Here is a 21,353-nt window from a genome sequence, read left to right on the forward strand (position 1 = left end):
TGACAGTGTTTATCCGATCGAAGAAAAGCCAGGGAAAATGAAACATGCAATGAGCAGAGTGGCCAAGAACAGTCGATTTTACTGACAGAAATAAAGTCATCTTAAAGGCGTTTGAAATCTAATTCAGTGTCTTTTATCCTGTAGAAAGACTTAAGAAGCGTATAGATCTGTTTATGATCGTTTTTCTGAATCTTAAACCATAAAATAGCAGTCCATTAATAGAGGCAAAAACGTGCACCTGAAAAAAATCTGGAGATTTCACTCCCATCATCCGTCTAGGCGAAGTACGACAAAGCGTAAACATCATGCTTTTCACCAAATTGACTGGAATATTATTATTCTTATCTTATTCCGCAACAAACCCATACTAGCGCGTGTTCTCGGCTCTCAAGCATAATACATGTCCTAATAAAGTCCTAATGGTATTGCTATCGCATATTTTGTATGGAATTATTTCCATCTAGTAGCGGTGTTGACCTAAAGACACAAAGGATTTAGTGAACAGTCAACGTATGTATTTTCGTCACAACGAGCCTCTCTCGTGTACTGCAGCTTGGGTCGGGTCGAAAGCTTCATTTGAAAAACGAAACTTTTATTGTGTGTATTTCTGCAATGGGTCAGTAAAAAGTTAAAATTTGAACAATCAGTTTGACAGTTTTATTTGAACTCATGCTCGTCACAAAATAATTTCATAAACTTTCACTTTACACAAACACAGAACTCGAACTTTGCGAACTTTCTTCCTCCCTCACCATACAGTACACCTTCGACATACTTATAGGGGAGGGGAGAGAGAGGGTGCGATGTAAGTCCCTATTTGATTTCACGTTTACCGTCAGCCTTGTACCCTCCCCTCCCCTCCCCCGTTCTCTTCCACTCAGTTCCATCCCCTCCCCTCCCCAGTACAGCAATGGTGTCCCCTATTCACATTGGAAATTTGAAGCTCGGTTGCGGAGTTATAGATGCGTCAAACGGATTTTCGTTCCCCTGAACTTGCTTTGATTTAATTTACAGTTTATCACAAATGAAAAAACTTTTAAAATTACAATATCATACAGTTTCATGATAAATTGATAACTCTACATTCTTGTTATAATCCCAAATTAATGTGACTTCTTATTCTATTTCCGAACAAAAAGCAAAATAATTATTGCGTATCTAGATTGAGATTTGACTATTTTGGAAACAGAAATTATGTAATTACCAATTATTTATGTCAGGTTACAAAATTTCGTGATGCTTTTTTTAAAATATCACTTTGACAAGAAATGTTACCTGGTTACCGGCCATACTAAAGAAAACCCCTTTACAGGATACAAAATTTCCTGAAATTCGCTTACATAAGCCTTTTCTTCATCAAAGGGTGTCCATTAAAATATTCATAAAATATTCAGTTATTTGTAAAAAGTATTCTTGATAAATTCGATAAAAAATGAAATTCTCATAGCATGCAACTGCAGTTACTCTGCCTCAGAATTTTCTACAGCTAGTTCTACAATAAGCTTAATCACATTAGAAATTTGATTGGTTCTTTCTTATAATCTTTCGGAGGACAGACGCATACATGACGTCACCATAAACAATTGTCTGCTTCTTTATTATATTAAACAAATTAAACAAAATTCTCCATGTTGCCGTGCGTCTGTAAAGTAACCGATTACAGAAGACGTCAAAATGTGGTAAGAACATCAGTGACACTGCGCCTCACGCGCCAGTCTTTTGTTCTTACCACGTTTTGACTTAACCTGTAATCTATTACTGGACACCGCGCTTAGTTAGCGCCGGACTGGCGTGATGGAGGTCGAGGGTTCAAGCCGCAGAACAGACCAACATTCACGCTGATAAAATGATCGAGGAGAATGTGCTGCGTTTGCTTTGACAACGGCAAATGGTTAGACATTCCAGTCTATAAGGACGCTAAGTCATAGACCCCGGTCTCCTGTCTTTTCTCTGTGATGGTTAGCACGGGACGTTAAGAAGCTACCCATTTCTCTCAAAGAGTAGGGAACATAGCTCCCTGTGTTGTGGTCTAGCCTTGTCATTGTTTACACAGGCCTCCGTTTAAACCAGCTCTGAGCTGAACTGGGCCAGCCTGTTTAAATATCGCAAAATACAGATACAATACAATACAGACGCACGGCAACATGGAATCTTTCTTCTAAATTTACATGGTTGAAATATACCATGTTAAATAATATTTTCTTGTTAGGCATGTTAAATACTTCGTGTATGTTGTTAGCAATAGGTTCCCCATAGAAAGGCTCCTTGCAAATCCAGGCCATGAGCTGACATTTTGCGATCAAAATTCTATTTCGTGAAAGTTGACTGCTATCTCCATTTTGTAGGTCATGTCCTTTATCAGATGAACTATCTCAGAGTTTTGCGCAGATCTAAGTTTCAACAAATTTCTTCGTACTTTACCAGGAAACTTCACCTTGGGAAATTTGGAAGAGTGATCACCTCAAATTCATCCTCATCCTGTACAGAATATCACAATATGATTTTTAGTTTCTTAAACTTGCGATCATTTCATTGAGTACCAATTCAAGTTCTTGCCGCTACCTGTTGTTTTGTTTCCCTTTTAGGAGTCCTTTTTTAAAAATATTCGATGCTTTCGTTTGGCGATGCATATTACAGCCCGCAGAATGACTCAACTATTAGGATCCAAACCTCCCTCTTTTACGCGACCCAACCCAAGCCTCCCGCTTTTTTCACTCCGCTGTAACTATATGCGCCGCTTACTTTTTCGTTTGAACATCAACAAAATTGAGTTACTTCTTAAAACGTTTGTTAAAATGGCCTTCTAGTTAACTTAATGAAACTTTACAGAAAAGGTTCAAGAATTCTTGAAGACATTAAACGGTCATAAACGTGCTCCACGAAGCAATTTCTACGTCTCTTAAAGCCACAAAGTTTGCATTTAAAATCGACATTAACATTTCACATTTACTACAAGACAACAGTACCACAATTTCTAACGATTTCGGCTCAGGTTGTGTTTCCTTAATAACCATTGCTTCGTTTGATAAACAGCTGGTAAAGCAATGTCGTGTCAGAGGACGTCATATCTCGTGTGTCAAAAAAAAAAAAACAAAAAACCAAGCAGACACACACGTGGACAGACAAACAGACATACAAAGAAAAACTAAACGAACGTCAAGTAAGCCTCATGAAAGTTGCCGTTAATCAAACCTCAATTCACGGTGAGGGTATCCTTCATATTCATGCATAGAAGGTGAAACGAAAACAACAACGACGACAAAATACCAACTAACCTCTTCGTCAACTTGTCTAATGTTGTTTTGATGAAAGCAGTTCTCGCATACTCTTTCAGGATTCATGTAACCAAACTGAGGTAGGCGAATTCTCTGTTTTGTACATTCACTGCAGAATACTTGACCACATGCTCTACAGAGAAAAAGTACGCATAATTATGACTTTTTGGATAGCCCTGTAAAAACTTTCTTGAAGTTTCTCAGCCTTATTACGGTAACGGGCGATGGGAGAGATTCTACGTCTAAAGCCCATTGAAGGTAAACTGCTCAAAAACAGCAATTTTCAATTGAGCGTCGAAGGAAAACCAGGATTACACTGACTTTGCTTCAATGCGATCTGTGATTTGTGTGGTCTCTAAAAATCGCGTTACCCTCACAACAAATTGAACCGATTGCGACTTTTTTCTTCGAGTTTCCCCCCGCTTCAGAGAGTCTGCCTGTTTTTACTTTCATTTCACTTCTTATTAGCTCATCGCAATATTAAAAATTGTTCTGAGTGGTCCTTGTAATTTCTTTGGTTAGGTTAATGGAAATACGTTCTTCAGTAGGGTACTATTAACGTTTTGCCAAAAACATGGCGCACGCTTGAATACAACTACTCTGATGACTGCCTCTTAGGGACAAGCCAGCTCTTGATAGAACTCGAGACTCGGCCAACTAATTGTTAATTATAATTCAGTTATCACATTACGTTAGGACACAAGTTTGTTTAGTCCTTGAGAAAGGATAAAGAGATAGCTCTCAAAGGGTAACGAACTGCTCACCTGCAATGATGCTGTCCAGCGGGTGTCACAAAGGGAAAGAGGAAGAAAAATAAATGTAAATGATTACAAAGAAATTTTAACAAGAACACAAGTTAGTAATGAAAGTCATCATAATTCAGCCATTGCAACAAAAAATGTTAAAGGAGTAACAATTCGCTCCCAGATGAATTGAGGAATCGAGGAAGACATTGTAAAAGGAGACAGATGCCTAAAGGGTTATTCATTGTAACCTTTAGTTTAATGCATATTCTTGGTTTAGGTTCACAGCTTTTTTAAAGAGGTTTCGTGTTTACCACTTGATTCCTTCAAAGTTGCAGCATTTGTTTCAATTACAGCAGCCACTGAAGTCTGAAAGTTTGAGTTTTCAAGTTCTATTCGTAGGATTTTAAAGAAGAGCGGGTGCATAAGTTAAGAGAATTGGTGAGCGAACTTAAATACCTTTCTTCTGAACTGAGTGAATCTCTGCTTACAGTCGGCACATTCCCGCGCTCGCTCATCCGGGACCCATATAACTGAGTCCAGTGGCTTGGTAACCACAGGCTGAAATCATCAAACGTAATAAAGACGATAAATTCTGATCAACCTCTCTTGTTTTTTTAATCCTTATTTCCACTTGAATGTGGCCTGACTGCTCTTGTCTTCGACAGTGTCAGGCATACGACTGTTCAATGGGCGGAAAGTTTATTTCTTCCGAACTATCTGATTCTTAACTCCATAGATGCTTGCTCCCTCCGACTAGCCCAGCAAGTAGAACGTAACCGTCCCTCCCCCCACCCCGAGGTGCACCCTTACCTCCACCTCTCCCTCGTCATCCTGGATGGCCGGATCCTGTGTGGACCAAGCTGTCTCGTCGAATCTTAAGAAGTAGTCTACCCACAGCTGAAGTCTTCTTGGGTTGGACACGGGAAATAATGTCTGCAAAAGGAAAGGAAAGAAAATATGAAAGTGGCCCAGTCACAATACGAAAAAAAGGAGAAGACGACAACGACGACGAAGAAGAAGAACTGCGACCAAGGAGACTGTCAGACTAATGCCTCCTTTTCTACTACTTCCGTAAATAAGAGCGGGACATGGCTCGAAAACATCCTCCGGGTTAAGAGTGGGTAAGTTCAACGGTATTCCAATCAGTATCCGTAACATGACTCGTCATGTTTTTCTTTGACCCACATTAGGAGTGCTCTCTTACCATTTTTAAGAAGGTCAAGGGTTTTACTTCCAAAAGGCATTTTTCTTAGAGAGTTATAAGTCTTTAAAACACTGTAAAGAATTTTGAAAGTCAAAATGCCTCAATTCCTCCGAGAGCGTGTGGTGTTTGAACGAAGGAAATAACATACTAAGGAACTTACTAAGGGTAATTTGGTATTATCAACTGAGTTGATAACATAAATTAGCCACCGTAAAGAGTTTCAAAGCTGACGTTTCGAGCGTTAGCCCTTCGCTATTCTCTCGGACGAAGGGCTAACGCTCGAAACGTCAGCTTTGAAACTCTCTACGGTGCGAACTAACGTTATCACCTCATTTAATAATTCTAAATTACCCTGTTATACTCTCCCACTGACGCAGCACCATAGTTTCTTTAGAAACTCCCCCCCCCCCCCATCCCCCTTTATCTAAGGAACATACTAAGGAAGGAACAAACCAAGAAACAAACTTCAAAAGCGATGAATAGTACGTGGGGAAATGGGAATTTTCTTGGGTTGTAAAACTATTGTAGAAACGTTTTAGGGATGTTATCCTTGAAAACTGTTCCGGTGCATAAATCGTGCATTCCAGTCTTACCTCGTTATATTTCCTGTAAGTTGGATTTCGGAAGGCGTCTTCATCTGCTCTTAAGTGAGCCCATAGTGATAAGGTTAAGGTTGAAACCAGAAGCTTTTTTCGGTCATTCATGTTATTACAAAGAAAATTTCCAAACCTTCAAAAGAAGAACAGTTAAATCAGGATACACGAAATTGGCAAGTAAGAAAGAAAAAACATTTAGTGAAGGAGAGAATGTTGGGCAGGGGGAAGTTTACAGGGAAAGAATTGTAGAGAGGAAGGAGAGGGAGAAAGGGTGGAAAAGGAGGAGAGGGAAGGGAAAGAAACGGTAAATGGGGTCGAGGAAGAAAACAAATAACAACTACTTACCATTGTGAATTAACCTGGTCTGCTATTCTAACTAAATACAGCGGAGTAAATTCGAAAGCACTAGGAAATTGTTGCACAATCTGAAAGGCACAAAACAAGCCTAAGTAACATCAGCGACGAGGGAGGGTTTGTGAGGTTAGTTCCTAAAACTAGCCCATAATCATGTGACAAACCAGGTAGAGAAAAAACAATAACAATCAAACAAAGACATATGATCCACTTAATCGCATAAAAAACAAAAAATGGGTTCCACAAAATTTAAGGGCAAGTAGTAAGGATAAGAAAGCTTAAAGGACATTTTTTAACAGAAAAAAGGAGGGAAAAATTTAATAGGAGTATCAGAAATACATAAACAAACAAACAAAAATTTCGCATCAATTTAATCAACTGACCTGCCATACACAATCCAAGAACTGTAAAAACACGGGCGACCGCTGACTAGGACATGATGGATGACCAAGCCGATCACGGAACCGATGACCAAAAGATATCCACTCTTTTTCTATAAGAACCTTGAATTGGAGACATCCAAAGTTATTTTTTTTTTGTATACTCCAAGAAACATTTAATCATTTTCTTTGCGATTAAAAAAAAAACCACTGTTCTAAAATTTTGGTTTTAAAATAAAGTGCGAGAGTACGACACGTGTACCTGGAATCCTGTTATTGTTCTATAGAACGGATCCAGAAGGAGCTGAGCTAGTGACGTCAGCTGTGACGTTCGATCCCACCCGTCACTGCAGTGCACCAGGGCAGCGGCTCCCTTATCAACAAACCGTGCTATTGTCACGGCACCCTAAAGCAAACAAGTAGACACAATAAACAAACGGTTTACAGCGGAAAAAATGAAATCACAATAAAAAACACCTCTAAACATGACATCGGTAAGACCCCTACTGATGGAACCAAGTGTCGTTAAACTGACGAAAATAATCTTTAAAGTTAAAATTTCCTAGCGCAAATGGGAATTAAATATTGAGTGTGGGAAAAATCAAAATGAAGAACCACTTTTTAGAACTGGAAGTTTCTGCGCGCCGTCATGTTTGATCGTAAAACCAGTATTATCTGTACGATCCCCGAGAAATTCCTGCAAACAAAGGAGCTTATTTTTTTATAGTTGTAAACTACGTGACTTCAAGCGATCAAATTTGGCGCCTACCGTGAAATTCAAACAGCACTATTGCTTGCAATTGTTTCCAGCAATTTCGGTTTTTGTTTACCATTTGTACTAACAATTCTCTACGATGCTAGACTTTTTCATCAGTTTAACAGCAACTTGTTTCACCGGTGGCGACTTCCTGAACTGGGTAGAGGGGTGATAAATGAAAGAACTTAAGCCACAATCTTCTTCATTCTCCAGAAAGGCATCAACTTTTAATGACAATTTAACTTTTTATCAAAACAATTAGGAGAAAATGGAACAAAAAATTTGACACGTCAGTAAGTCATAGAGGAGCGGGTTTACTGAGATTTTGATTTCTCAAAAGAGGGTTTCAGTTCTAAATAGGAAAACAAATACCATTAGTGTATCAGTACTTGGACGATGGGAAGAGGTAAAAAAAACGGTCGTTTAAGTTCAATAGTCAACATGACAGTACCTTTAGTATGCAAGTGATGTAAGCCAACCACTGTGTGGATTCCAAATGAGACAGCCATTTCTTTTGTGCCGAAGACTCACAGACACCTTGCAGTCTGTACAAACTGTCTCTCACAGCATGAATATTAGGAATATCAAGAAACAACAATTGACAGCCGTGGTATCGGTTTACTGTGTCCTCTGTTCCCTTTCCCTGTAACAAGGACGTATTACGTGTGTATAATAATGTTACCTAACAACATCCTAGTAGTTTAAGTACGTGATTTGTGATAGTTGTTCAAATCAACCACGCATGGAGAATCGATCATGCCTGTAAACTAGCTCCGAGCTCATAACCAGGCTTTGACTAAAAAGGTCAATGAATTCGTCAGCGAAGTGAGAAAAACATTTCTGTGAGAAAGCCATGAAGCACTGGCAGCTTAAGAAATCACAGAACTAATAAGAAATGCGACTCCCTCATCCGCCAAAAAAAGCCACTAACTTCGGTATAAAAAATATTTCAACGTATTTAACGGAAAATTAAGAAGTTTTAATTTGCTAAGTGCGCAACAGCATTTATTTACATGTGGCAATGACGTTTGCTATCTGATCTCATTTTCGGCGCGCCCATGTAGAATAATTGATGAGGAGATTGATCTTAGCATAAGTCCCACACGAGATAACGAAAATTGAGTGAGTGAGTTCAACCGCAACAATGGAGACAGTGAAAGTAAAATCTTGGAGGCAGGGATGACTATAATCAAGAAACACAACAACAAGAGAGCGATAGGACAGCGGATCGGTGAAGCAATACATTATCAAAATGCTCAAATCACAGCGGAGCATAATATTTAAGCCGAATGGCTTTAAAGCTGACGCGTCACCAGCTGACAGGCGTTCAAATTCTAACTTACTTTCAACATGTTACCACCAGCTGCAAACATGGACCTTGCATCAAAGATTACCAGCTTATCTGTAAATTTGTTACACTTCCTAGCAGTGCTAATGACAAGTTCATCATCAATTGAGTTCTGAAAGAAGGCAACATAAAATTGAGGAAATGAGCTATGCGTCTAAATGTCCGCGTCAGTCTGTCGGTCTGCCCTTCTTTCCGTGTCCGTCTACCTGTCAGTCTCTGTCTGCCTATCTATTGGTCTGTCTGTCTGTATGCCTATCTGCCAGTTTTTCTATCTGCCTGTGTGCCTATCTGTTGGTCTGTCTGTCCATCTATCTGTCGGTCTGTCTGTGTCTATCTGTCAGTCTGTCCGTCTGTGTGCTTATCTGTCTGCCTGTCTGTCTGTGTGCTTATCTGTCAGTCTGTCTATCTGCCTGTGTGCCTATCTGTTGGTCTGTCTGGCTGCCTGTATACCTATCTGTCGGTCTGTCTATCTGTCTGCATGCTTATCTGTCTGTCTGACTGTCTGTCTGTATGCTTATCTGTCAGTCTATCTGTCTGTCAGTCTGCCTGTGTGCCTATATGCCTATCTGTCGGTCTGTCTGTCTGTGTGCTTATCTGTCAGTCTGTCTATTTGTCTCTCTGTCTGTCTGCCTGTGTACCTATCTGTAGGTCGGTCTGTCTGTCTGTCTGTCTGTGTTCCTCTCTGTCTGCTGTCTATCTGCCTGTGTCCCTATCTGTCTGTCTGTCTGTTTGTGTTCCTATCTGTTGGTCTGTAAATCTGTTTGCCTGCCTGTATTCCTACCAGTCGGTCTTTGTGTCTCTCTGCTTGTGTGCCTATTTGTCGGTCTATCCGTCTGTCTATCCGTCGGTCCGTCTGTCAGTCTGGCAGTTTATAACTTTCACTCTTTAATTAACTATATGTTACTCGCCAATGCATCACAATTTTTTAGAAACCGTCTGTTTGTCTATCTGTCATTCATTTCACAGAGACAAAGAAAGGCAAACGACTTAAAACAAATAAATACATCTTAACAGCCCAACTTAATTAAGTCAAGCAAGCCGTTTTAAGTGTTGGCTCACGTAAGGGCTATAGACCAAAAAGAACGAGGGATTGGAATTTAAGATGACAAAATAAAATTGTGCTTCCTTATTGGTCAATTTGGGTCAAACATAACCGTTGAGAAAATGACGCGCTCGGTTTCGATAGACATGAGATAATCCTAATTTTTATGGAGCGTCCGTTCGGTCGCTTCAATATCATCGTTAACATGGAGGTCTTTACAAAAATGAACGAGACTTTTGATTTCTCACTAACTACAAATAAGTCTACATACCTTAAAAGCAGGTCCAGTCTTCGGCTGTGCACAACGCATAATAAAATTACCCTTTTTGAAATTGTACCAACACAGGACTGGAAGACGGCCCTATTACAAAACAAATACGGCAAAACTTGTGATTAATTTCCTTTAACCACGCCTGAAGTAAATATTAGTAATAAGCAAAAAAACTCAAACATGTAGAGACGAAAGTCTGGAGCACTTTCTACTATTTCAAGAAGAGAGAAGGAGATATATCCTTTCCCTTCCCTTCGTCCTTCCACGATGTATTTGTGGCTATCAAAGCGGCCAAAAAGTGACATGTTGGGCGAGGGATGGCGAAATATAACTAACGAAACACGAAATGCAAAGATACGTGTTCCTACTTCAAGAGGCCCAACGGCGTTACATTACAACAATACAATTACAATCTCTTAACCTAAATAGCCTCCATTGTTATACAAGTCCGTGTTCCCGACAACGACTGTATCAAGAAGATAAACGAAGCACTACATTTACTTACTTTGCTTCGAAATGCAGCACACTCTTTCAGTGTAGAATCCTGTTGACAAAGAGTAGGAAAAGTAATCACCGGGTGAACCCACGCCGAATTTCTAACACGGAGCTACGGACATGGTTCAGAATGTTCTCAACTTCTTAGACTATTTAACTTCTATTAAACAACTACGCTGTCCTTAATCACTTAAATTGAATTTCAACCAATCAGGCAAAAATTAAGATCCCACGTACTAACATTGTTGAAAACGGAGATTTCTTCTATACGCCTTAGCCCTCCAAAAACGCTCCTCAGAGTTGATTTCGTTAAGAGAGCGTGAATGGAACCCAACAAAGGTTTTCGAATACGTGTGGACAGACGACGTCAAATCGTATACGCTACGAGTAGACCCGTATATTTTGAAAACAGAGAAAAAAACGTTTCGTTTTTAATGCTCTCAGGAAAAGAGCAGACGTAACCTTATTCACCTGTACTTCTCCAGGAACATAAAACAGTGGCGGGTACGATGAGCAAAGGAGAAACTCTTGGTTGATTATACTGACACGCCATTTGTCAGAGACCTACAGCAAAATTAAAGGATCTTTTCATCTAAGAATCATCACTTCACTATGTTTGGGCTCATCAAAATATTTCAACTCAAATCAAACATCAAAACCCGATACCAAGACATGGTGAGTGGGAAAACGAGTCCATATAAAAGGGGTTAAGCGACGTTGTGTTCCCTTGTCAAATGAATTTTCAGCACACAACATGGTTCGTTGTTACAAAGGAGTCATCACATCGGAATTACTGTGCACTAGAAAAAGATTTCACTGATGGAAAGTGTTTTACATATGTCAGATCAGGGTGCTGATCACAAACTTTTTAATGATAGCTTGTTTCACTCCATTGTAAAGGCATTACTGTTACGAGGTGGTTTATTCAATCGAGATGCAATTTTCATAGTCAAGAAAGAGATCTACCCGAGTGATCCCGTTTGGGATCTCCACGTGGACAAACCTGTTGCCTTGCAAACTCCTCATGGAAGTCATACACACTCCAGCCGCTTAGTTCTGTGTCCCTTGGCAGTATTCTGGGTGAGAAGAAGAAAGTTATCTTGAATTCCTCCAAAATTATTCCACAGCTAGTTAATTAAGTTAGTTGAAAAATATTATTCTAACTTTCATTTGAATGGTCCCGCTTTAAGTGACCGATCAAAACAGATAGACTAAAAACAAACCCCTCGGTAATGGGTGACTACAACCGCTTTATGTAGGTGACTGTTAAATAGAGGTAAAAATTACAGTGTTTAAAGGGAAAGAACTAGGGACTTTGACAACCAACCGTTTACTACAGTTAGGAGAGGGGGTGGGGTTCGATGCCAACTATAGATATTCCTCCATTGAATTCCCAGAAGAGAGGAAATCTGCAAGATTTTCGACATTCCTTGGACGGCTGGATTCCCATTGATGCTGACTTGACAATTTACACTTCGACTAAGCTTCTTCATTCTTTATTGCGACTGCGGTTTGCATCGAACACGAAGGAATTCATTTTGTGATGTTAACATTCATGTTTGTAACACAGTACCTTTTTTGTCCCCCCAAAAAAAGACAATCTAACATCAACTGGGAAATTCTCCGAATCTGAAGAAAACGACCTTTAAATTACAATAACCAATTGTTCTGATTTCACTCTGTAACTGAGCATGTTGTGCATCTACCCCTCCCCTAACCAAACATTAACCCTGGATTGATATTGGTACACTATTGTTGGGTTAGAGGAGGAGAAGCTGCGCAGTAACATAGCTACTTACATTGATCCTAAGGACTTTACTTACCAGGCGGCCGAACGTATTTGAAATCTCTCACTGTGTGACTGCATCACACAATCGAGTTCCATGACGACAGTAACAGTTATAATAATACGGACGAAAATTTACTCACTTAACAAAGTGCAGAGATGGAGGATTATCAACAGCATTCATGGCCAGGTATTCTAGTCTTTGATAAAACACACTAATGTAAAGATTTAAAAATCTGCAAAAAAAAGAGAACAAAACGATTTATCTTACGATTGTTGTCAAATTGTTGAAACACTATGCCTGAAACGGGGTTCGCTATCATCAATAGAGTGCTTTTTGATTGAATGTCGTGAGACCGAAACCAAAGCAATCACCACAGCCAATCAGAACGAAGGAAGATATCACCGGGAACCAATGAGAACTCAGAGTAAAAACAAGCAAATAGGCCTTTTTCGATATATCAAAATTCTAACATGGCTCCGAGGCTAAGAGGAACAAGACAAAAGAAATTAGTAATCCATCCCTCTATCTCGATGTGATTTCTTTTGTTTTATTCCCCCTCGAAGCCAAATTGGAATTTTAATATACCGAAAATGGCCTCTACCCTGTAGCGCGGGAAAACGCGAGCGTTGAATCTAATTGGTCGAGAAAATGACGCGAGTTTTGTGCACCAATTACAGAGCGAAGTAGAGTAAAAGCACAGCAACCTCGGAATACTTTTGACACTCATTTGAAACTTGCTCTTTATGCAGACAATGACGTTAAAACTCACTTGAATTATATTTTTATCATAAACTGCATTTATTAAGCTTTCTTCTGATGTGTAGTTTGCTAGGAGTTAAGAGAAACTAGCGCGCGTACGAAGTTTTTCCCGAAGGAGAAAACCGTGAAAGAACATGATCACGGAGAAACCGTTTTCGGCCTCAATAAGGTTCGTTTTGGAACTATTTGTATACCAAGTTATTCTATTTGCACTCACGTGGAGGCCGGTATCAACTCAGTCTTTAATCTCTCCGATGCATTACTCATTGATCCAACACCGCTGAGAGCCGCTGCTAATAATCCTGGACCCAACACCCCTGAGGTACCTTGAGGAACAAGCTGTGGACCATCAGACCCGTGTGAGCTGACACCCGCCACACTGCTGCTACTACTGCTACTGCGTGACAGGATCCGGAAACTGCTGCAACTGCTGGGTCGTGTGAGGTTTCCCGCAGACTCATTTGCCGCGAGAAGGTCTGTTGGTTGAGATTGGTTTGAAGGTTGTTTCCCTGTTGTACATAATGTATAATCAGCGTTAAGGCGAACAATTTCTTTAGAAACAGCCAATCAGAAGAAAGGAGGATAACAAAAAGAGCCAATAAAAACTCTAAATAAATAAATAAAAAAAAAAGGGCGGGAAAACGCGAGTGACCAAACGCGCCTGGTTTTAATTATGTATTTGATTGGTAGAAAAAGTAGCACACATTTTCCAAACCAATCACAGTTAAGCAAAACCAATGCAATCCCGCGTTACTTTCGCTGCTCAAAATTGAGAACTGCTCAAAGAAAGATGTTAAAAATCTCAAAACACGAACGTGAGATAAAGAATATCTGAATTCTCAGTAGGGATCAGAAACGAATCAGTCTGTCGTTTGCATGTTTTGAACAATAACCATTGTGGGACACATTCCTTTGTCATAGACTGAAGGTGGTATATTTTGCGGCGTTTTACTTCGCGGGATATTTCCAGAATGGAAAATTATTTTGGAGAATCAAAGGAAAGCCATTTCCATAACACCGGTCGTCTCACCATCAGTGCCTTCTCCCTCCGAACCTGTTGACGGCAGGCTTGAGTCTTTGACACATTCTGCATTGCTGGGTTGTAGTGAAGCAAGAATAGAATCTGGACTGGACTGCATACTTCCTGGATCCGGAGGCATATAAAAGCTGTGCAAGTATTGAGGTTTTCTCATGAAGATTAGCCGGATTGTGCGGAAATCCCAACATCTTATAGTCAGGGTCTTCACATCAGAGAAACCAGCATTGCCTCTAACAGTCCTTGAAACAACCTTCATGAAAGACAGAAAGGAGAAGTTATGCGTTTAAGCATTGGGGGTGCTGATAACTTATCCATCAACCTCAGAAGCGTTGAGCCAAATAACTTATTAATAATCAAAGGTTGAAAACAGAGTGCGGGATCTAACAACAGATAGGGGCATGTTCTTGATTACAGGTTTTGTTGACATATATAGATCTCAATTCTCAAACTAATTTCCTTTCTTGGTTTTATTTACATGCACTTTTTTCATTTCATAATAAGTCTTACAGTTACTTGTGGGTGTGTTCTGAAGTAAAGTGCACATCTCATACAGAGTGTACTCCATAGTGATCTATAGGGAAAACAAAGCTAGTTTTACAGTAAAGGCATATCCACTTGACACTGTAAGGTGATTTCTGAAAGGAGGGATAGGACCGATGCCTGCTCTTGTGGAAATAATGAGGCCATTAGGTAGTGAAATTCAGCAGCAACCTCAGTACAGTTTTAGGCAGCCCACAGAGTATCTTATCAAAATTTTGCTTTGAGAAGCTTCACATCACACGGAAAAATCAATATGACATCAGAATTAATGTTATTTACAAATTAATTCTAGGGTCTTTCTGCACTCCTGCCTCCAATGTAGTTAAAAGAAAATAGATGAAAATGTTTATGATAAATTCAACTTAAGGAAACTTACTTTTTCATCTTCCCCTCTGTCAACTGACTGGATGTTATTTAGTGCAACTGTCAAAGACATGTCCTGTAACATGAGACCAAATGAAAGAAAAAATAAAATATATGAATTAATCAGTATCTTCACCAACATCAGTTGAGTTGCATAAAAGAACAAAATGTTCTTGCATGTTTTGTTACATCATAAGCAACACTAATTCTTCTTGTAGACAAGTAAAAGGTTTCAGACAACAGAGCCATCAAAGGGTTACAAAAGCTTTGTTAGAAATCATTTCAGAGCCATCAAAGGGCTACAAAAGCTTTGTTAGAAATCATTTCAATTTTAATTGAGGTCTAAAATAAATACTGCAGCCTTACTATCCTTTCTATCATCCTATCAAAAATTTAATCTCCAAGAACACATTTCCATGAGTTATTGACACTTCTGTGTACCATGAAAATTTTGGGAAAATTGACTGTTTGCAAATTCTGGGGATTGTTCTTGATATGCATTATTAGGCTCATGCAGGAAAAATAAAAGATCCTGCAGTACAGAACACTGCAAAAAATGGCAAACTACCACTTTTACAGACTGAGCCAATAAACTTTTGACAGAAAAAAAACCAACTACTTTTTAATTATAAGAAGAAACCTGACCTTACATGTAAATAAATTTACTGAATCACCAAACCTAATTCCCACATGTTCAATGATAGAGTGGTGACTAAATTTAAAGATATAACCTTTACTGCCTCACTGCCAGTAATACTCTGCTGCTAGAACAAAAACAATTGCCAATTATCACTAGTTCCCAACAGAAATATCAGTCAGAGTTTGTTCCAGATGAGGAAAAAAACACTTCAGTCTATGCAAAATTAACTCTCACAAGATTTTCCAGCAACATGATAGATACTCACATAAGTATACCCAGCTGCAGTCAAACCAGACAAGTGACAGAGAATCACAAGTCTGCAAAGCAAATGAAAAACAAATAAATTTAGAAGCCAGGATGTAAATTTATGCAAGACATCTGTTATTAGAAAAATACAGTAAATGTCTACTCATTTTACATGAATACAAAACACTACAAATAATGCCCACCTGAAGTTTGTAAGGTACATTCGCCCAATACCTCTGTGTTTACTGACTTCAACAACCACATCATCAATAACCATCTCCACTCTTTCTGCATCGCCTGCCAACATGTCAGATGCAAAATGACAACTACAAAATATTAACCATGTAGATGGCAGCATGGCCTTTTTGCTTAAATGCTGGAATTCTAATCAGGCGGTTGTGTCATAATGCCTGCTACCCTGCTACTCATGGAATTTATTTTCTCTTTTCCTCTGTGAAATTTATTGGCTTTGCCCTGAAAACAGTAAACTGGTTTGCCTCCTACTGTAACAAAGAGTTTAGGTTAAAAAAAATCTTATTTAAATGCTACAATATACACCCAGAGTTACAAGTTACAAAAAATCTGAATAACTAACAAACCAAAAGCACATACAGTATTGCTGTTAGATTATTAATAGCACCCTCATTCTGGTTAGTTCAAGTGCTCGTGTGTAATTTTTCACTGCTTATATAGAGCCTGAAAATTTATGCCAGCATAGTTCCAACAGTATTTTGTCACACCCACTTTTGTGCTCTAAAGCTTGTAACTGTTATTCATCTTGATTAGCTTTTCATTTTCAATGTGAGATTAGGTGAAAACAAAATGAAAATTTTAATGAGGATGAAAATAATCTTACTGTGTTTAATTTGCAACAAAAAAGAGCACTTTAAATACAATTATATGGATAGGGCCTAAAAATACTCTGTCAGCTGATAACTATTGAAACAGTCAAACACACATGTTCCACAACAAAATTTCATTGTACAGTACATGTACCTGGAAAATCAACCACAGAATCTCCAAATGCAACAGGAATCTCAAATCCAGGTTTCCTTTTGCAAAGTGAATACAGCTCATAGTCCATACACCACCTTGGTACTGGCTTTAGAAACAGAATCAAATAATGTTTTAAATATATCAGTAAACTCACAATAAAAAGAAAATTCATTTATTAAAAAGTAGAATAAATTAAAAAAATAAATAAATAAAAGTGAACCCATCACATCACTTCAGGGGTCAGAGGTTTAGAGGAGGTTGTTACTTAAGTTGAACTTGTATTAACTCTTTAACTCCCAGATCAAATTTGTACTTCTCCTTACTGTCAACCATACAATTCTTATAATTTTAGTTCAGAGAATTTAGTATCAGATCAACTAATTATCCCCAAATTGATATTTTTCTTTATTCTCATCACTTGGTCACTTATGGGAGTTAAAGGGTTAAGTAGCACCATATTAAGTGGTCACCCTGTATTAGGCTGTCAGTTATCAAAGTTCCAAATTGTTTCCCCTTAATCACTGTAATTTTCACCTCTATTAAGTCACTGCGGTAACCTCTATTTTGCAGTAGTGGTCACCCTTAACTGAGTCCCAACAGCCTGTTTGTTTTGTCCTCTACCTGAGTTGAAAGGTCACTTAAGCAGAAACACCCAAATAAAACTTGGAATAATCTTTCAAGTAAAATTTAATCCATGTTTCTCTCCCGAAATCAATGTTGGTTGCATAGCAAGTTTTTGTATCTGGAGTGGTCAATTATGGCATGTAAATTTTTTTCCTTATCACTTTGTTGTAATACTCCTGTTCTGTAGAACCTGTACTAAGCAGTCAACCTTTATTAACCTTTTGACTCCCACGAGTGACCAAGACAGAATTTCTCCTTACAATATCAACACAATATCAAACAGACAAGTGATGAGAATAAAGAAAAAATATCAATTAGAGGATTATAAGTTGATCCAATACCAAATTCTCAAAACTAACATGATAAAAATTGTATCACAGACAGTAAGGAGAATTACTAATGAGATCCCTGTGAGTAACCGCTTGTAACAGGTTTGACTGCACTACTAACAATAACTGTGTGCAACTTAATATCAGCCAATACCTGAGATGCCTTCAAGGTCAGTTCCAAAAATATATCACCACGAATATTTTCTTTGGCTGAACCTCTTCCCAGGGGGAACCAGCAAGCTGTTGTTTCTTCTGACAGAAGAGAGACTGGGATTTGAATCTTACCCATGAAGTCATCACGATTGAGAGTATCATGGTCCCACACATCAATCTGGATATAGTGTTGAAGGCAGCAGTTCATGGCATTCTCAACTAAAAGAAAATCACAATTTTCAAAAAAAGTCAATACAAAGAGATTTTAGGTAAAGCCCATCTATTTTCATTATCCAGCTTGTAAAGAATATACTACATGTCGCTAATTCAGCTGACAATGGCCTATCCATTTTCATTTCACAGCTTGTAGAAGACAAAATGGTTCATACAGCCCACCACAGTGAGTGCTTAACCCTATATACCCTCAGAGTGACTAACATTTACTTCTCCTGAAAGTAATACTACTGAATCATTCATTACAATAATAAGAATAAAGGAAATGATCACCAATCTAAGAATCTTTGATTGCTAAACAAATTCTTCTTGTTATTACCAGGGATATGTATAGCGAACAGTAAGGATAATATGCATACTGATGTTAGGGCATAAAAGGTTACACAGATCATGCCTGGCAAAACAACACAACACCAACACCTTCCTCTGTGCATCTCCTTTACAATGTTCAGTAATAACAGTAATAGTGATAAACAACGATACACTTCAAAGGATGGTCTCACTTGATTCATTCTGCATGAGCTGAGGTACACCGCTGACTTCAAACTGTAATGTTTCATGCCATACTGGAGCAATGGTGTTATACTGCACTGCCGTACGCTTCTCCTGGTTGCCAACAATCACTATACAATATGGATCAGACTTTCCTGTGGGGTCCATGACTGAAAGGTTTCGCCCCTCAACAACTGCAGAAGAAAAATTACAATTGAACATGAATCATGAGTTCCTCAACCATTTGCATGTAACTGCCAAGATCTAATTGTTAATTCTCCTCTCTGGCCGCAACACATTTCCTTATTAATTAGCTAAGAGAATTCAAATCAATATGGGTATCTGGGCAACTGCCCACCTACCCCTCCCCTAACTCAACAACAGTCAATTGATAACAACTTAAGGTTAATGTTGGGTTAGGGGAGGGTAGGTGGGCAGTTGCCCAGATACTGATATATTTATCTGAGAATTCAGTATTAGATCAAGACAACAACTTCTTCAAGATAACTTTGAGCATTCTCATTACATGTACCTGTTTGCTGGAGGAATTGATCAGATACTATGGGGAGAAGTTACATTTTAATTAGTCACTTTAGGGGGTTGAAGGGTAAAACGTCTAATTTAGAGATAGAGAGGTTTTTTTTTGCAAATTTAGATATGATATTTTCTCCTGAATTTTTCTACTGAATGATAATGATGATCTTTTGAACTTGCTTTTCTGGTCCCATGTTTTCATGAATATTAATTGGTCACATTTGAGATCAGTCATTACTTTCTCCCACCAAACAAAGCAGATGTCCTGAGAAATTCTTAATGCTACTGCTATTACATTAATACAGCTTCAAAGAATGATAGAATTAGTAATGTGCACACACACTGGCTATTTGAAACAAACTGATTTACAACAGCATTTTAGATGGTATAACATCGCTGTCGTAATATGTTTTTGTAAATACTTTGTAAAATTGTGGCAGTGATGCACAATGATTTGAGAGTTTGTGATGATATGTATTCAGTGTTATTTTAAGCTCATTGATATTTACATATCTGATTATCTACACTCTTGATTATTCTATATACTTCCCACAAGTCCAGATAATAAAAAAGCCTTTCGTCTTACGTCACCAAAATTTCAATGAAAATCAAAGAATAGGAAAGTTTCACAACACTGCAGTATGCTGTTTCATTGCAGTTATGAGAACCTTTCCAATTACTAATACCATCAGTATCTCTGGGAAAATACTTCTCCTTGGCCCAAATGTGTGCATTACCTCAAAGGCGTGGTTTTTAACCCTTTAAACTCTAAGAGTGACTTGCATCTAATTTCTCCTTGCAGTAAAACTGCTGAATCATTCATTAAGATTGTGACAATAAAGGAAATGATCCCCAATGTAAGAAGCTTTGATTGTTAAACAAATTCTCCATGTCAGTAACAACAGAAATTTATGGAGAAAAGTATAGAGAATATGGATACTGATGTTAGGGTGTAAAGGATAAAGCCACATTGATTGGAAAGTGGATGTAGATTTTGACAAATATAGTTTTAAATTGGGCATGATATTTCAAAGGAACCATCAGAGATAAACAAACCATGTTGTTGTATTTTGAACTCTGAGTGCATAATACAGTCATAGAAAAACAAGATCTCAAAACAAAACACTGAATTTTCAAGAGAGTTTTAAACATTCTTAATTTCCGCACTGATGCAAAGGTTAATTATTTTGCAACAAAGGGCCAAATCTGAAAATGATGCCATGTTTTGGTCTAAATTGAGACTCCCTCTGCTCAGAATTGCGAGAAGTATCTCTCCCCCCCTCAAAGTCTAGTATCACATCCAATAATCTTATCAGCCTTTATAATTGTCTTACATGCACATTTTGCAATTAACTTGAGTAGGTGATAACCATTAGAATTAGACTTAGAACCGTTAGCAATTGAATTTTCGTTTTTAACGTATGTATTTTAAGAATAACCAGATGTGTCGATACTAGTATCTAAAAACATAATTTTACAATCTGTGGCAATTTTTCAATACATTGAATAAACATTGCACCTCTTCACAAACAATACGTTGTATCTGTCAGCTTATTACTGAATATTCATAGGGCTTTAGAAGTGGTGCTGAAGAAACAATAGCATGCCATTCAGCTCTTTCAGTTAAGACCTATGAAACCGTGATGGTGAATATAAAATAATTCATTCTTATTTTATTAGTTATTTTATTAGTTATTGAAAGCCTTTGATTATTGCACCTATAAACAGCTCGCAGATGTGACCAATATTTCCAAAAAAAAAACATTTATGAAAAACTGCGTCGCATGTACCAAGTTCACTGGTTCGCAGATATTTCTCGGAAAACCGTATTTCGTTGAAAATCGCATCAAACTTGGACATCAGTCACGCTCACTAACTACGGTAAATATCCTGAATGGAACATTTCTGTAGTGAACTAAAACACACCTGTAATTGTAAGTAAGGCCGTGCCAACTCCTCTCTTTCGCTGTTCGTCCAATAGCCCAGACAAATTTCGAGAAGCGCACGCCGAAAATTGCGCGCCATCGAGACCGTCATTGCTACCATTGCTCGGCGTTCCGCTCAGAGCGCCACTTGGTACGTAAAACATGGTTTTTACTTTACGCAACAACGGCTGAAAAAAAGGCTAACAATACACTTAACCTTG

General features: G+C 38.4%; 1 protein-coding gene across 1 annotated transcript; it reads right to left on the reverse strand.

The window, feature by feature from the left end:
* Positions 1 to 634: 634 nt before the first annotated feature.
* LOC113671758 (uncharacterized) lies at positions 635 to 21,296 on the reverse strand. Its single transcript, XM_089184315.1, has 25 exons — positions 21,134 to 21,296; positions 18,685 to 18,867; positions 17,949 to 18,166; positions 16,842 to 16,947; positions 16,049 to 16,142; positions 15,865 to 15,916; positions 14,973 to 15,035; positions 14,048 to 14,306; positions 13,235 to 13,526; positions 12,398 to 12,490; positions 11,472 to 11,544; positions 10,940 to 11,032; positions 10,479 to 10,517; positions 9,974 to 10,063; positions 8,656 to 8,772; positions 7,764 to 7,955; positions 6,818 to 6,961; positions 6,559 to 6,678; positions 6,167 to 6,246; positions 5,819 to 5,954; positions 4,832 to 4,954; positions 4,478 to 4,579; positions 4,040 to 4,050; positions 3,276 to 3,408; positions 635 to 2,478 (listed from the first exon to the last, which is right to left on the reverse strand). The coding sequence occupies exons 1-25, from the start codon at positions 21,294 to 21,296 to the stop codon at positions 2,431 to 2,433; spliced, it is 3,024 nt and encodes a 1,007-aa protein (XP_089040441.1). The 3' UTR covers positions 635 to 2,430.
* Between the last annotated feature and the right edge of the window lie 57 nt (positions 21,297 to 21,353).

This window comes from Pocillopora damicornis, chromosome 10 (genome assembly GCF_964200805.1).
Source record: "Pocillopora damicornis chromosome 10, jaPocDami1.2, whole genome shotgun sequence".
NCBI lineage: Eukaryota > Metazoa > Cnidaria > Anthozoa > Scleractinia > Pocilloporidae > Pocillopora > Pocillopora damicornis.

Excerpts from the sequence above, each read along its gene's own strand:
- LOC113671758 (XM_089184315.1), bottom strand. The coding sequence starts at position 21,296 with ATGTTTTACGTACCAAGTGGCGCTCTGAGCGGAACGCCGAGCAATGGT. Across the intron at positions 18,868-21,133 it reads GGCCTTACTTACAATTACAG|TTGTTGAGGGGCGAAACCTT; the intron begins GTGTGTTTTAGT and ends TTTCTTCTGCAG. Across the intron at positions 6,679-6,817 it reads GAACAATAACAGGATTCCAG|GTTCTTATAGAAAAAGAGTG; the intron begins GTACACGTGTCG and ends CTCCAATTCAAG.